General features: G+C 40.0%; 1 protein-coding gene across 4 annotated transcripts in view; it reads right to left on the reverse strand.

The window, feature by feature from the left end:
* Window positions 1–2,041: 2,041 nt before the first annotated feature.
* Window positions 2,042–14,782, reverse strand: part of SLC30A9 (solute carrier family 30 member 9) — a 57,651-nt gene continuing 44,910 nt past the window's right edge. Inside the window, exons 16-19 of one of the 4 annotated variants that reach the window (XR_012158682.2) lie at window positions 13,232–13,361; window positions 9,282–9,395; window positions 8,711–8,805; window positions 2,042–6,989 (exon numbers count right to left, since the gene is read on the reverse strand). Coding sequence is in view for 2 of the 4 variants with exons in the window: in XM_073342157.2 (XP_073198258.1) it covers window positions 6,945–6,989; window positions 9,282–9,395; window positions 13,232–13,361 (289 nt within the window). In the remaining 2 variants the exon portion in view is untranslated. Of the gene's footprint in view, window positions 6,990–8,710; window positions 8,806–9,281; window positions 9,396–13,231; window positions 13,362–14,782 lie in introns of those variants that run through there. The other 3 variants (XM_073342157.2, XM_073342159.2, XM_073342158.2) reach the window with 3 other exon arrangements.

The raw sequence follows: 14,782 nt of genomic DNA on the forward strand, positions 1-14,782 counted from the left end.
GTCCCTGGAAAAATCATGGAGCAGGTCCTCAAAGAATCAATCCTGAAGCACTTGCATGAGAGGAAAGTGATCAGGAACAGCCAGCATGGATTCACCAAGGGAAGGTCATGCCTGACTAATCTAATTGCCTTTTATGATGAGATTACTGGTTCTGTGGATGAAGGGAAAGCAGTGGATGTATTGTTTCTTGACTTTAGCAAAGCTTTTGACACGGTCTCCCATAGTATTCTTGTCAGCAAGTTAAGGAAGTATGGGCTGGATGAATGCACTATAAGGTGGGTAGAAAGCTGGCTAAATTGTCGGGCTCAACGGGTAGTGATCAATGGCTCCATGTCTAGTTGGCAGCCGGTATCAAGTGGAGTGCCCCAAGGGTCGGTCCTGGGGCCGGTTTTATTCAATATCTTCATAAATGATCTGGAGGATGGTGTGGATTGCACTCTCAGCAAATTTGCGGATGATACTAAACTGGGAGGAGTGGTAGATACGCTGGAGGGGAGGGATAGGATACAGAAGGACCTAGACCAATTGGAAGATTGGGCCAAAAGGAATCTGATGAGGTTCAATAAGGATAAGTGCAGGGTCCTGCACTTAGGACGGAAGAACCCAATGCACAGCTACAGACTAGGGACCGAATGGCTAGGCAGCAGTTCTGCGGAAAAGGACCTAGGGGTGACAGTGGACGAGAAGCTGGATATGAGTCAGCAGTGTGCCCTTGTTGCCAAGAAGGCCAATGGCATTTTGGGATGTATAAGTAGGGGCATAGCGAGCAGATCGAGGGACGTGATCGTTCCCCTCTATTCGACATTGGTGAGGCCTCATCTGCAGTACTGTGTCCAGTTTTGGGCCCCACACTTCAAGAAGGATGTAGATAAATTGGAGAGAGTCCAGCGAAGGGCAACAAAAATGATTAGGGGACTGGAACACATGAGTTATGAGGAGAGGCTGAGGGAGCTGGGATTGTTTAGCCTGCAGAAGAGAAGAATGAGGGGGGATTTGATAGCTGCTTTCAACTACCTGAAAGGGGGTTCCAAAGAGGATGGCTCTAGACTGTTCTCAATGGTAGCAGATGACAGAACGAGGAGTCATGGTCTCAAGTTGCAGTGTGGGAGGTTTAGATTGGATATTAGGAAAAACTTTTTCACTAAGAGGGTGGTGAAACACTGGAATGCGTTACCTAGGGAGGTGGTAGAATCTCCTTCCTTAAAAACCTCTAAGGTCAGGCTTGACAAAGCCCTGGCTGGGATGATTTAACTGGGAATTGGTCCTGCTTTGAGCAGGGGGTTGGACTAGATGACCTTCTGGGGTCCCTTCCAACCCTGATATTCTATGATTCTATGATTCTATGAACTGTCTCGCTAATTTAATCAGTAGACTCTTTCCCTAGCTCTACTTCCTCATAACAATTTTGTTAACAAATACTAGAAATACAGAATTTTGTCCATATGCTTTATCAGTACAAAACTTTAAACAGGGAATAAGAGCCTCTCCCTGAATGGTTCTTGGTGGTTTTGAGCAGTGTTAGAGAAAGAATCTGCCCTCAAAAGTGCACAGAGTGTAGCCTGGAAAACTGCTGCTGTACTTGCTACGAACAAGGTTTTTCCTCTCCATGTTATTTAAATAAATGTCAAATCCTTGAACACGACACTTAGTACAATTAATGGTTTAAAGGGATTTGCAAAAAGTTATGTGACTGGGCACTTCACTTTGTCCACAGAAGTTTAGACAACCTGAAAAGTTAAGGATTGGAATTTCTTCCAGTCATTCTATTAAATATTGGTGTGTTCACAATATAATGCAGTGATCTTTGGAACGCTATTTATTTCTTGCTAATGGGAGATAACTGCTTTTAATGTGTCCACAAGATGGTGCTTCAGTTGTTTTGTTGCTGTAAGGTGTCCTTTTTTAAAAACTTCCTTCAGTTCATTCCAAATTCCTTTTATTGGACTGAGTTACATGATTTAGGTGGCTAAATCACATAATACTAGTGTTTTCATTCAGTGTTTGTGCCCATAGTTGAGTGTGCTCTGAATCGATCTTGTTGAAAAATAAATCCTCAAGTTTCCTCAGTGCAGTGCCAATACTAATATCCCTTCCTGCAACTCGCTGTCCGCTACCTCTTAAACAGCTTGCCAACAGCTTTGAGAGAGGGATATTTACTCACACTGAGATTACTCCATCATACTTAGCAGTAGGGCCCGGAATTTTCCATCCCTGGCTGCTAAATAATTAAATCTGTATGATAGACCACCTTAGACAATTTCTTGTCTTATACTACTGTACCTCAAACTTTTGAAATAATAATCTGTGCCACCTTCATCTGGTCACCTCAGTCAAGAAACAAATGGTCAGTCCCTTAGATTGGTCACCTAAGACAGTTTTCACCATATAAATCTTTCCAGTGAGACTGAAAAAAGTATCTGTTTCACCCAATCATTATTTTAAAGAAATAAAAATGTTTCAGAACAGTCTCTCTTTTGCTTAGCATCCAGATATTAACTACATTGCATTCTGTGTCCTTGTTAGATAATTTCTTATGGTCTATTTTTCCATTCAAACTAATATTACCTGATTTCTTATCTCATTGTCTATATGATGAATTTGATGTTAATTTTTTCCACTTCCCATTTTTATTTTGTTTCCATATTTTTTCACATTACCGCTTATCTTGGTAAGTCTTCATTCCTTTTCTTCAAACACACTTCAAAAAGGTTAGATTTATCATATTCTCTCAAAAACTTGCTAGTAGGATAAAATGTCAGGAGATTCCAGACCTTCAGTTAGCAGAAAGCTAATCTAAGTCACATTCCAAATGTGGATGTAGTCCACATACTTTTCTAGCATGTGTGAGTATTAAAGAGGAGGACACACCACTGAGAATGTCGGGGTCCTGTGACCTGTACCCTTGCAACAGAAAAAGCTGAAGAGCTTATGCTGAGCCTCTGAGGGCCCCAGGTGGAACAGTACCAGACAACTGAGGCTTATACTCTTCAGGGCTTTATAGATAGCAACCAGCATCTTGAATTAAATTCCATTGTGAACTGGGAATCAATCTGAAGTTCAGCGCACAAGTACAATATACTCCTGCCAGTCTGCCCTACTTAACTGTCAAGCGCTCCACACATACTGCACCAGCTGAAGTTTCTGGATAGCCTTCAAGATTAGCCTCAAGTCGAGCTTTGTTGGACTAGTCCCTAGCCTTGAGATTACAACTACAGATAACCATAGTGAAGGTCCCATCTGAACGGGAAAGCATACGATCTCATGTCCAGCGTCAGAAGACAAAGTATTCAGGAAATTTCCATAGAAGTCCAAGAAAAAAAAAAAGGGAATCCAATGAGACCTTAAAACTGTGAGCCCTCACTAGTTGCAGTGGTTAGACTCTTTCCTCAAAATATATCTTTTGTGTCAATCAGCATTTCTTTAATGTCATCCAGATTGAATTATGAAATATCATGCAACTAATGAGAATGTATTTCCCACAAAATAAATGGATAGAGTTGTCTGAATCCTGTTTTGCAAAATAAAGGCTGTAAGGCCAACAGAATCTATAAAAATAAATATATTCCATGGCTTTAAGAGACAGAGGAAAATGTATTGAAAAAATCCTAGAACAAACATTTTAAATTTTAGCTGATTCCTTGCTCCATTGATTTTATCACTCTTTCAAATCAGAGATAATATTAATTGACAAGTTAAGGTGTCACATCTATGGTTCATGAAGAAAACACCCAATTCCTTAGTACTTTGCAAGTTTACTTTAATCCAAAATATCCTACCACGGAAAAGGACTATCCCAAAAAGCTTCCGATCAGAATACCGTAACAAGGCTAAACCAAATCCTGGACCCAGTTCAACCCGTTCTTTAGACTATGAAAGTACTGTAGCTTAAATCTGAGTAACAGTTTTCACTAAAAACATTTAACAGCAAGCTGTTAAAAGTTTTTTATATTATAATTTAATTAAATGTATTATAATTTAATATATTTTAAATTGCTACCACTTTAAAGTGCAATTCCCTTCTCAAAGTGACTAAAAATGGGGTACCAGGTTTATTATGCCAATTTCTTTATAAGTCGTGCTCAATGTAGAAGACGTTTTAACCAAATGCAAGCCATGAAAACCCATGCTGGGCTCTCAGAATCAAACTGGGGTCTTTCCTCATGCATCGCCACCAATGAAAGTGGCTTTGCAAATAAAATTAAGTTCTTAATGATGCCTGTGCAAACCTACAGCCTCCAATGGGGTTGCAAAGATGTACCCAACTGGAATTTAGTAAATCTTGTTGATGACAGAAGCAACAGAGTCCAGCTCCCTTTCTCATAGCACTGCAAAGACAATAAAAAGCAGTACAATCTTATTTTTGTCAGTGAAGTAGGCAGATATGAATCAGAATACATGCAGGGAGCCGCTATGATTGAGCAAGTACCCTTTTTTACACAAACACTTTTCAGAGTAGTTTGCACTTTAAGATTATGGGCTTAAGTTTCTCTATAAAGTAGATAAGGGAGCATTTCAGTACATTTCTAATATTTACTAACCTTTGGGGATGTTTCAGAAACACAATATACAAACTCCCCTTATAGATTACTGACTCCCATTCACGATGGTCCAGCATACATGGCACTTGTGATGTCACATACATACTGAAGAGTAATGGCCAGAGGCAATGTTCAGATTCTTGCCCTCCCTTCCAGGATTTTAAAATTTTTGTTTTTCTTCAGTAACAGTATTTTATAGTGCTTTATGGGAGGGAGGGGGGGAATAGAGAAAGAAGAGGAGATAAATAGGATTTGCCTTAATCAAAGTCAAGTTCCAGTGCTCTTCCTGGATGATTATGTCATCAGCAGAGTGCATGCTGGGATATAGAGAAGCAGACTTGAGAAAAAGACTCAAAGTAAACCATTCAGAATGTGCTAAAGTGTCCCTCATTAGTTATTTGGGAAACTACCCACACATTTGTAACATTTTACAAATATGTGAAATTAACTTTAAAAATATCACTTTATTAAACACATTTCTAATGTTCAGTCTTAAGTATATACTACAAATCTAATTAGCACTGCAGTGGGAGACAAAAATCAAGTCTTCCCTTAGGTTAAGCACTAATAGGCTATAAACAAATGACTGATGAGAAGAGAAGGAACAGGAATTATAGGCAAGGGTACTAACTAACCCTTCATTCCCAACTATGTAACGAAGTCATCCATTACACACATTACAGTACATAAAGCCTCATCTCCAAAAACTAAAATTTGGAATGTCATTTTATTTAAAATGCACAGCATGCAGTGTTTTGCAATTGTCAAAAGGCATGCTATTTTAAATTCTCATAATTCACTGGCAAATGACATTTTAAAAAAATACTATTACAAAGCATTTAATCAAATCCTGACATTTTGGTTTCCACCATTATCATTTGCTGCAATGCATATGATTTAATCTTAAATTGATTTTGATGACTTGTATTCCCTATCAACATTTCTGCCCTCAGTATGTCAGTCACTAGATTACCCACCAACAGATTCATCAGGATGCTCTTATTGCCACCTCTCTCCCATGAGCAATTTTCATGTTACTGAAACGTTTTAAAGTGCATAAAGGATTTTTCTTGGAGAAAGATTTATCGCTAATTATTCCATTAATATTTCAATTACTAGATTTGCATGATTTGTACTCACTAAACCTTTATTAAAAGATTATTTCTCACAGAGTCTGCTATGACTTGGATACCTATTGCAGAAAGCCTTATTCTAGAAACCCATTTTATAAAACACTAGAATCCTGCATTTCAAACACATCAATTCTATGCACTCAGTTTTGGGATTACTGACAGCCATGACACACATTTCAGCACAATTGTTTTACTTCTTCCACACAAAGGGGTTTTTCTGAAGGGCGGGGGTGCGGGGGAAAAAAGCAATCTACAATTCAGATTCATACAAGTAGTGCCTGTGTAAATAAATTAATATATCATCTTCACATCTGTTTAAGTATAAATATTTCTTGAATATGTTAAAACTGCTACACCACCTCTTGTTTTTGCTAGCAAAGATCATTTGCAGAATATTGCCTCTTAAAAGGATAAAAAGCCAAATGAAAAATATCAGAAAACTACTAAATAAATTTATATCCTCCAATGTTAGCAAGTTAAAGCAACAAAAAGGCATATGGGTGGGAAAAAGTCTGAAGAGAGAAAACCTACACACAAGACATGGCCAAGATCACCTACAAAAAAAAAAGCGTGTTGAGATTTCTACATCCTGCGCAGTAACTCAACATACTCTAGGCCAAGCCCAAAGCCAACTGCATTCAAGAGACTGATCTGATCCTCTGAGGTTATGTCAATAATTGCAACACTGGCAGAAGCATGTTTCCAAATCATGAAACTCGAGAAAAGGGCAGTTCTTTTTGGAGGGATTGATCTTAGAAGGGGGAAAAAAAAAAGACCATATAGCTAGAATATAACAACTGGTTCAAAGTGGTAGGTAGAACAAATGAAACAAAGTCTGTTCTAGCATTAAACATCTGTATCTTGCAAATACCTCCAATGGCTTCTAGAAGGAAGTAGTTAAATGAGTGCAAACTGATGTGTAAGTTGACAAAATATTGAAATAGGGAAACTATCTTCTGTGTATTTTCAGGCATTAACATTTGCCTTATAGAAACTAAAAGATCTAAGTTCCAAGTCCCAAATAAATTCACCTCTAACAGTCTCATGTAGAAATTATGCTAAGAAGCTTTTGTTGAACTGATCTTCCAAACAAAGTTGTTGACTTTGAATCTAAAGCTGTTCTGGAAACCGAGTCAGTAACAACAGTTCAGGAAGCCTACAGCATGAAGTAAATGAGGTATGGTATTGAGGTGACTGCAGTTTCAATAGCTATTCCATCTCTGTGCAAACTTGTTTCCAAAAGAGAGTACTCCAAGGATTTCTTCGGTCAAGTCTACAATATTTCCAAATCTACATGTCGAACATCAGGATTGCGTTGCTGAAACAAAAAAAAAACAAATTTTATTAATAAGCATAGACAATCAAATGTACCACGACAATGCTGATGACAAGACCTGCCACGATGTTGGCAACAAACAACAAATCCCTCCTCATGTAACATAGCAATTGTTTTAAAATGAAGACTAACTAATACATTTAATCCATGCTTTAGGCAGCTCTAAAGAATTTGTCCACCAAGGAACATTTATCAGCGTGTACTAGAATGGTGACAACTTCATAGCTAAATAAGTTCTAATGCTTTCAAAAGTACGAAGCAGCTCATGATTTAAAAAAGGTAATTGGTTTCAACTTAATTTAAAATGTAATTAAAATTAACTTAATTTTTAAAAGGTAATTGGTTTTAAAGGTAAAAATGTCCAAATGAAAAAAAAATTACATTCTACATAGAAGAGGCACTTTCCTGAATGCCAAAAGTGCATGAAAAGAACTGGTCTATACTATTAAATATGTGGTTTGCACAACAGGTGATGTTTGCTTCAAGTGACATGCTTCGCCAACATTTCTACAGGTGACTTTAAATTAGGTAAAGCTTTGTCAATAGCAACACAATTATTGAAATCCCTATATACATTGAAAATAGTATTCATGTTTTGAAAATTACTATTCTTGAGCTTGCTGTTCAAAAATCACTAAGGGCTGGCAAGCAAATCCAACTATAGTCAAAACATTGATTTTGATTTTCAATAGCACCACTCTGGGGAGATAAAATTAAAATTACGTAGAATGCTTCTCAAAAATCCTACACACGCTAGAACACGCTCTTGAAAAGCACCTTCTGATGAAGGGAAAAGGCAATCACAAAGGTACAACATTTATCTGGCACACTATGGTTAGGATCATGGCTCCGTGCTCCCCTTCAGAAATACCATGGAATTTACCTATGCCTGTGGAAATATTTGTCTGCCCAAATGCCTCACATCTTCAGACAAAGGAAATGCTTAACTACTCCAAAAGCAGGAAAATAAATTCTTCAGCAGAAAGGAAAAACATTTTAAAAAATCATAGCCTTATAGTACCCACCAAGGAAATGTATGGAATGGATATGTTCTGCATTAAAAAGTTTCCTTTGGGGCTTTTCATAAACTTGTAATATAAACAGTTTTCCCATTTATTTCATGCAGACTAATATGATTTATTTGTACATACTATTCCTTCTGCTGCTCAGCCACAAAGGGCATGAGACAGATACCCTGTCCACCTTTTCATCCTAGGAGGAACAGACAACTCTGTTCTTCCAAGCACTAGCATTTTCCCAGATTGTGAGATGTAACAGAATGTAAGGCAAGAAAACCAGACTCCAAAAACAGAACTGAATGTTGAACATCTAGTACTTCCCAGACCTCTCCAATCCACATACACTTTCAGGAATTCCCAGCATCTGCTTAAAACTAGGTGATCACACATCAGCACATAAACTATTGATACAAAACCAGAGTCACAACACAACTGTCTGACTAGATCTCTGTCCAGCCCAATAACACCACTCTAGAATTTGAAATCACAAAGGCAAAAAGTGTTAAAGAGGCCTTGTGATGAATCTATCCATTTATAAAGTTATGGTTTGGTATAATGGACAGACCACAAGCTAAATGAAAATAAAAGCATGCCACACCTACCCACCATAACTTCTCAGGTAAGGTTTTAGTAGCCACAATGTAACAATGATGACAAACCTTTGCTGTTCCAATTGAAAGATACCTTTAAATCCTGAACTGAAAAAAGGATGGATGCTTGTTTGTGTGTCTACTGAAGTTGTGTCACATGGTAGAGCAGTAGTCGCAGTGACAGATATTCTGTTTTGCCAAGAGCAAAACAAAAAATAAGACGTAAAGTAATTGGCACCCCCTTCATATGCAATGACATCACTTTTGATACAACATTAAGTGTATGGTTAAAAACCATTTAAAAGTTGCTTCTCATTACAGCCGATGTGGAGCTCAAGGGCCTATAAATGACTTGACATTTTGAGACAACTGTACCATTTTTCAGAAAACGCAAACAGGTAATATTCCATGGGAATTGTTATCAATAAGTAGTAATGATCTTAGAATGGCAAGTGCCTTAGACAGAGACAAAACAAACCACCATGCAAACCACACATGTCAAGCAGACCCAAGGCATGATAAATACTTGTTTTCAAGGTCAGATTTGTTCAATGAAACTTAACTGAAGTTTGTCCCTGATTTCCTTAAAGGTACAACAAAGCCCTAAATATCAGCAAAATAGGAGCATTCAGACTGACTAATAATTTTTACCAACTGAATATTACCTTTAGCTCCTTTTCAAGCCGGTCTACTTCAGCTCCCAGTGTGTCAATGATATTCTCTCCATGTTTAAGCATGAAGGCTTCTAATTCCTCAAGAGTTTTCACCTGCTGAATTTCCTAGCAAGAAATGAAATTTGAGAGGTTGGAGGGGAAGGTAAAAACCAAAACAAAACGAAAAACAAGCAACCATCAATTTTTAAACATATTCGTGTTTCCTAATGGGCAACCATTTGCCAAAGAACTGGAAAAGACTGGGCTTCTTTATCATTCCTGACTTTTCAGGGCAGTGAGGACGAAGGACATGAAGGATGTAAAACAGATGGGGAGGAAGATGGGCTGGCAATAAACCTGCATTATGTACATACACATTTTCACTTTTTCCTTTATTCACAAACTAGGTTTAGAGAACTGCACTTTGTCTTTCCAAAAAAAAGTCATCTCTTCAAAAAGCTGGTAAACCTCTCCGTTTTCTCCTAACAAGGCAGAGCAGCTTCTCTCTTCTTGTTCTCTCCTCTCATTCTCTCTCAGAAACGTAAGGCCAGAACGGACCACCGTAACCATATAGTTTGACCTTTTGCATAACACAGGCTACAGAACTTACCCAACATCTTCCCTGTTTGAATTACAGCATGTCTTAGAAAAACAACCGTTCTTGATTTTAAAATGGACACTGATGGAGAATCCACCACAATTCTTGATAAGTTGTTCTAATGGTTATCTACCCTCACTGTTAAAAATGTATACTTTATTTCCAGTCTGAATTTGTCTAGCTTCAAGTTCCAGCCACTGGAACTTGCCATACTCTCGTTTGCTAGACTGAAGAGCTCATTCTCCATATAGGTATTTCTAAACTGTGATCAAGACACCCCTTAGCCATTTCTCTGTTAAGCTAAAATAGACAGACTACTCTAGGAGCTCAAACACAGAAGCCAGGTTTTCTAATCCTTTAATCATTCTTGTGACTTCTCTGAACCCTCTTCAATTTATCAACCTCCCTTCTTGAATTATGCCCACCAAAACTTGCTACACATTCCAGTAGTGGTCACGTCAGTGCCAAATATAGCAGTAATATAACCTCCTTACTCTTATTGTATATTCCCGTTTATACATCCAAGGATTACATTAGCCTAGGGGTGGGAAAACTTTTTGGCCCCTGGGTCACATCTGGGTATGGAAATTGTATGGCAGGCTCACAAAATTGGGGTTAGGATGTGGGAGGGGATTCAGGCTCTGGCTGGGGGTTTGGGCTCTGGGGTGGAGCCAAAAACGAGGCATTCAGCGTGCAGGAGGGGGCTCCAGGCTGGGGCAGGGGGTTAGGGTGGGGGGAGTGAGGGCTTTGGCTGGGGGTGCAGGCTCTGGGGTGGAGCTGGGGATGAGGGGTTTGGGATGCAGAAAGGTGCTCCAGGCTGGGACCAAGGGGTTTGGAAGGCGGGAGGGGGATCAGGGCTGGAGTTTGGAGGGCAGGAGGCGCTCAGGAGTGCAGGCTCCGGGCAGCGCTTACCACAGGCAGTTCCCAGAAGCAGCAGCATGTCCCCCCTCTGGCTCCCACACGGACGCACGGCCAGGCAGCTCGCCACACTGTCCCGTGCACAGGTGCCGCCCCTGCAGCGCCCATTAGCTGTAGTTCCCGGCCAATGGGAGCTGCGGGGGCGGCACACTGAGCCTCCTAGCTACCCCTAAATGTAAGAGCCAGAGAGGGGACATGCCGCTGTTTCCGGGAGCTGCCTGTAGTAAGCACTGCCCAGCGAGAGCTCAAGGGCAGGATTAAATCTGCTGGTGCACTGGATGTGGCCCGCTGGCCGTAGTTTGCCCACCCCTGCATTAGCCCTTTTGGCCACAGCATTGCACTGGGAGCTCACATTCAGCTGCTTATCCACCATGACTCCAAGTCTTTTTCAGTCACTGCTTCCCAGAATAGTGTCTCCCATCCTGTAAGTATGGCCTACATTCTTTGTTCTGAAGTTCACATTTGGGTGTACTAAAAGGTATATTTATTTGCTTGCACACAGCTTATCAAGCAATCCAGATCATTCCATATTAGTGACCCATCCTCTGTTATTTACCAATCCCCCAACCTAGGGTCATCTGCAAACTTTAGCAGTGATGATTTTATTTTCTTCCATGTCACTGATAAAAATGTTAAACAGCAAAGGGCAAAGAACCAATTCCTGAAGTACTCCACTAGAAACATACTCACTTGAAGATAGTTCCCCATTTACAATTACACTGAGACCTATCAGACAGGTTTTTTTTTAAATTTTAATGCGTGCCATGTTAATTTTTTATTGTTCAAGTTTTTTTAATCAAAATGCCAAGTCAACTGCTAACAGAAGTCTAAATAAATTATATCAACACCTACCTTTATCAACCAAACTTGTAATCTTACTCAAAGAAGTAAAAGGTAGTTTGACTGGATCTGTTTTCCATAAACCCATGTTGTTTGACATTAATTATATTAACCTCCTTTCATTCTTGATTAATTAAGTCCCATATCAGCTGTTCCATAATTTTGCTTGGGATCAATGTCAGACTGACAGGACTATAATTAGCCTGGTTGTCCCATTTACCCCTTTTAAATATTGGCACATTTCTTCTAGTCTTCTGGAACTTCCACGGTGTTCCAAGACTTATTGAAAATTCATATTAATGGTCCCAGCAAGCTCCTCGGCCAGCACTTTTAAAACTCTTGGATGCAAGTTATCCAGACCTGCTGATTTAAAAATGTGTAACTTTAGTGGTAGCTGTATAATGTATTGCATCACAGGTGGCAAAGTAAATGTAGTAATACCTAAAGATTCACTATATGGCCTGCAGGAAATACTCATCCTTGGCCCCCAGAAAGAGCCAAGTAAACCAGCTGTGAACTGAGACTAGGAGATGTCAACAGTGCACCAAACAGAAGAAAAGAGGTTAAGGAAAACAGGATGTAACACTCTCTACAGAATTACTAGGCAGACCTCTTCTATAAAGAAAGGAATTTTTCACCAAATAGTAAAACCCAAGCTAACAGATGTATAAAAACCTATAGATGGTATCCCAATACTAACATGAGTTTTTCTTGGCTGTCTCATATCCAAGGACAGAACTGGCTAGATGCTTCTTAACTTGTAATATCACAGTCATAGGCGATAAGGCTGAAGTATATTTAAGACACAAATATTGCATCACTAATATAGACATAGCACAGTATAAGATCAACAGTACTCCTTGGATACAAAGCTAACTTGACTTAAATAGTCTTCTTAACGTTTCCTGTAACATCTCTAAAAACGTACGTTAGTTTTTAAAAATCAAGTGCAAGGAGAGAAATAATGTGCTGTATGATCATAAACCAGACCTGAAACAATGCCACCTCTGGTTCTGAGCCTGCTTAGTTTGCGAGACCTATAACAATCAGTTTTTGGAGAAGAGATTTCCAGAGAAAATCCCAAGGTGTTGCAGAAGTGGTATTGGCATTGTCACAGGGTGAGCTTGCCTAGCTCCATCTTCCTGGTCTTCCTCTGAATCAGGGTGGTTTTTAGAAAAAGCTTTTCAGAGTAAGGAGCTGGGAATTATACAGGCAAATCTAGACAGAACAACAACTTGTGAATGTTGGGCAATATCCTGATTATTTAAAATTAGCCTTGTAATTTGACCTGGATACGTGTTTTTTTGTTTTGTTTTTTTGTTGTTGTTTTTTTTTTTTTTACACTTCTTGTACTAAGAAGGTTTTGTAGTGTTGCTATGCACTACTGCTGCATTTAAGCCCAGAGGTGGAGGCTGATGGTATGATCTCTGTGTATACTTTGTATCAGGGTGTTAAATATGTAAGGCCATCTGGGATTCTTCAGGATGAGGAGCTATATAAATGCAAAACAATATATCCCATCTACTTGCAAATTTTTCTTTTAATATGCTTGATAATGGGAAAGAAAAAAATGCTGGATGTAACGATATTGCTTTATTAAACATACTTGTAGCAGCTGTTCAATGTCTTGCTTTTCCAGGTAAGAACGAGTCACAACCCGTCCATCAAAGTCTACTTCTGCCTTGAATCTCACTTTGCTCAATCCCATGTCTGTGGCTTTAACATCATGAATTGCTCTGAAATAGATAATTTTAAAAAATGTGGAACAATGTAAAGCAAAACAATTAGCTGATCTGAATTCTGGTGTTCACTACAAATTGTCACAGTTCAAAGATTTTGTAATTATATAGGGGCACTGTTCCCTTCTGTCCTGCACTAGAGCCTCTGAATATTTTCAAATCAAACTCTCATTACTACATATTCCTATGTTTAGTACTGGTTTAAATGTACCAAGTTTTACAAATATGACTGCTGAGCCTGCAACAGTGCATCAAGTCATTTGTGATAGGGATAAAATGGCTAAGAACTGATTACAGGAGCATTAGGATCTGACCTGGTGGCTAGTTTATTTTTTCCCTTTGTGGTTAACAGATAACTGTAGAGACCAGAAATTTTCCTATCTGTAATTACCATTCTCTGATAAGTTAATAGATAACCACTCCTAGAGCTATGCTCAAAGTGAAAGCTCCAAGTTATCTACTACAGCAAGGGAGTTGTGTTTTACTTCTGGAGGAATTCTGCACCACTGTGCGCATGCAGAAACATGTCCCCCCATAGAGTCTCTTTGCTTTCCTGCAGAAAAATTGTTTTTGTGGGGAAGCAAAGAAAAGCTGCACCAGTGCTCATTCACCCCTCCCTGGAGGGGGAATGGGAAGTCTGGAGATGCCCTGGCCCCCAGGGACAGTTAGTCCCAGCTGGGTGGGGGTGGAAGGGTAGGATGACAACAATGGAGTTCCCCCTCCCCTGCACGGAGAAGCCGGAGCTGGGTCAGATCAACCCAGTAGAAACCGGGGTGGGGGGGTGGGAGGGAGGCAGAGGCATTGGGCGGACAGGGGGAGCAGCTTCCCATACAGTGATCTTTCCTCCCACTTCCCGGCCCCATCACTCCTCAGCTATGGGGGCAGTGGGTCACTGTACATGGAGCTGCTCCCCCTGTCTGCCCAAGCCCCAAGCATCTGGACAGACACACACACACCCCACACCCAGAACCTCCCCACCCCAACCACACCGCATTAGGAGCCCCTGGTACCCAGAATCCCCCCACCCCTCCCAAGCCTTACCCCTTGCATTGGGAGCTCTCACCCCTGGACCCCCACCCCACTGAGCCCCAACCAACTGCACCCCCCACCCCACCAAGCCCCACTTTCCCAACACCCTGCCCCCCCGCTGAGCCCTAATCACCTTCATTTGGACTCCCCTGCATCCAGAGCCCCACCCCCTCAATGAGCCCCTATACATTCACATTCCCCCCCGCCCCCAACTGAGCTGCCTACATCCAGATTGCACCACACAGAACCCTGGTACTCTTGAGGAAATTCTGCACCTAAAATTAAAAATTCTGTGCCAAAAAATTAAAAATTCTGCAAATTTCTACATATTTTATTTGTCAAAATAACACCGTAACACAACATTATAGTCACACAGTTTTCAATTATTT

Source organism: Lepidochelys kempii, chromosome 4 (assembly GCF_965140285.1).
Source record: "Lepidochelys kempii isolate rLepKem1 chromosome 4, rLepKem1.hap1, whole genome shotgun sequence".
NCBI classification, from domain to species: Eukaryota; Metazoa; Chordata; order Testudines; family Cheloniidae; genus Lepidochelys; species Lepidochelys kempii.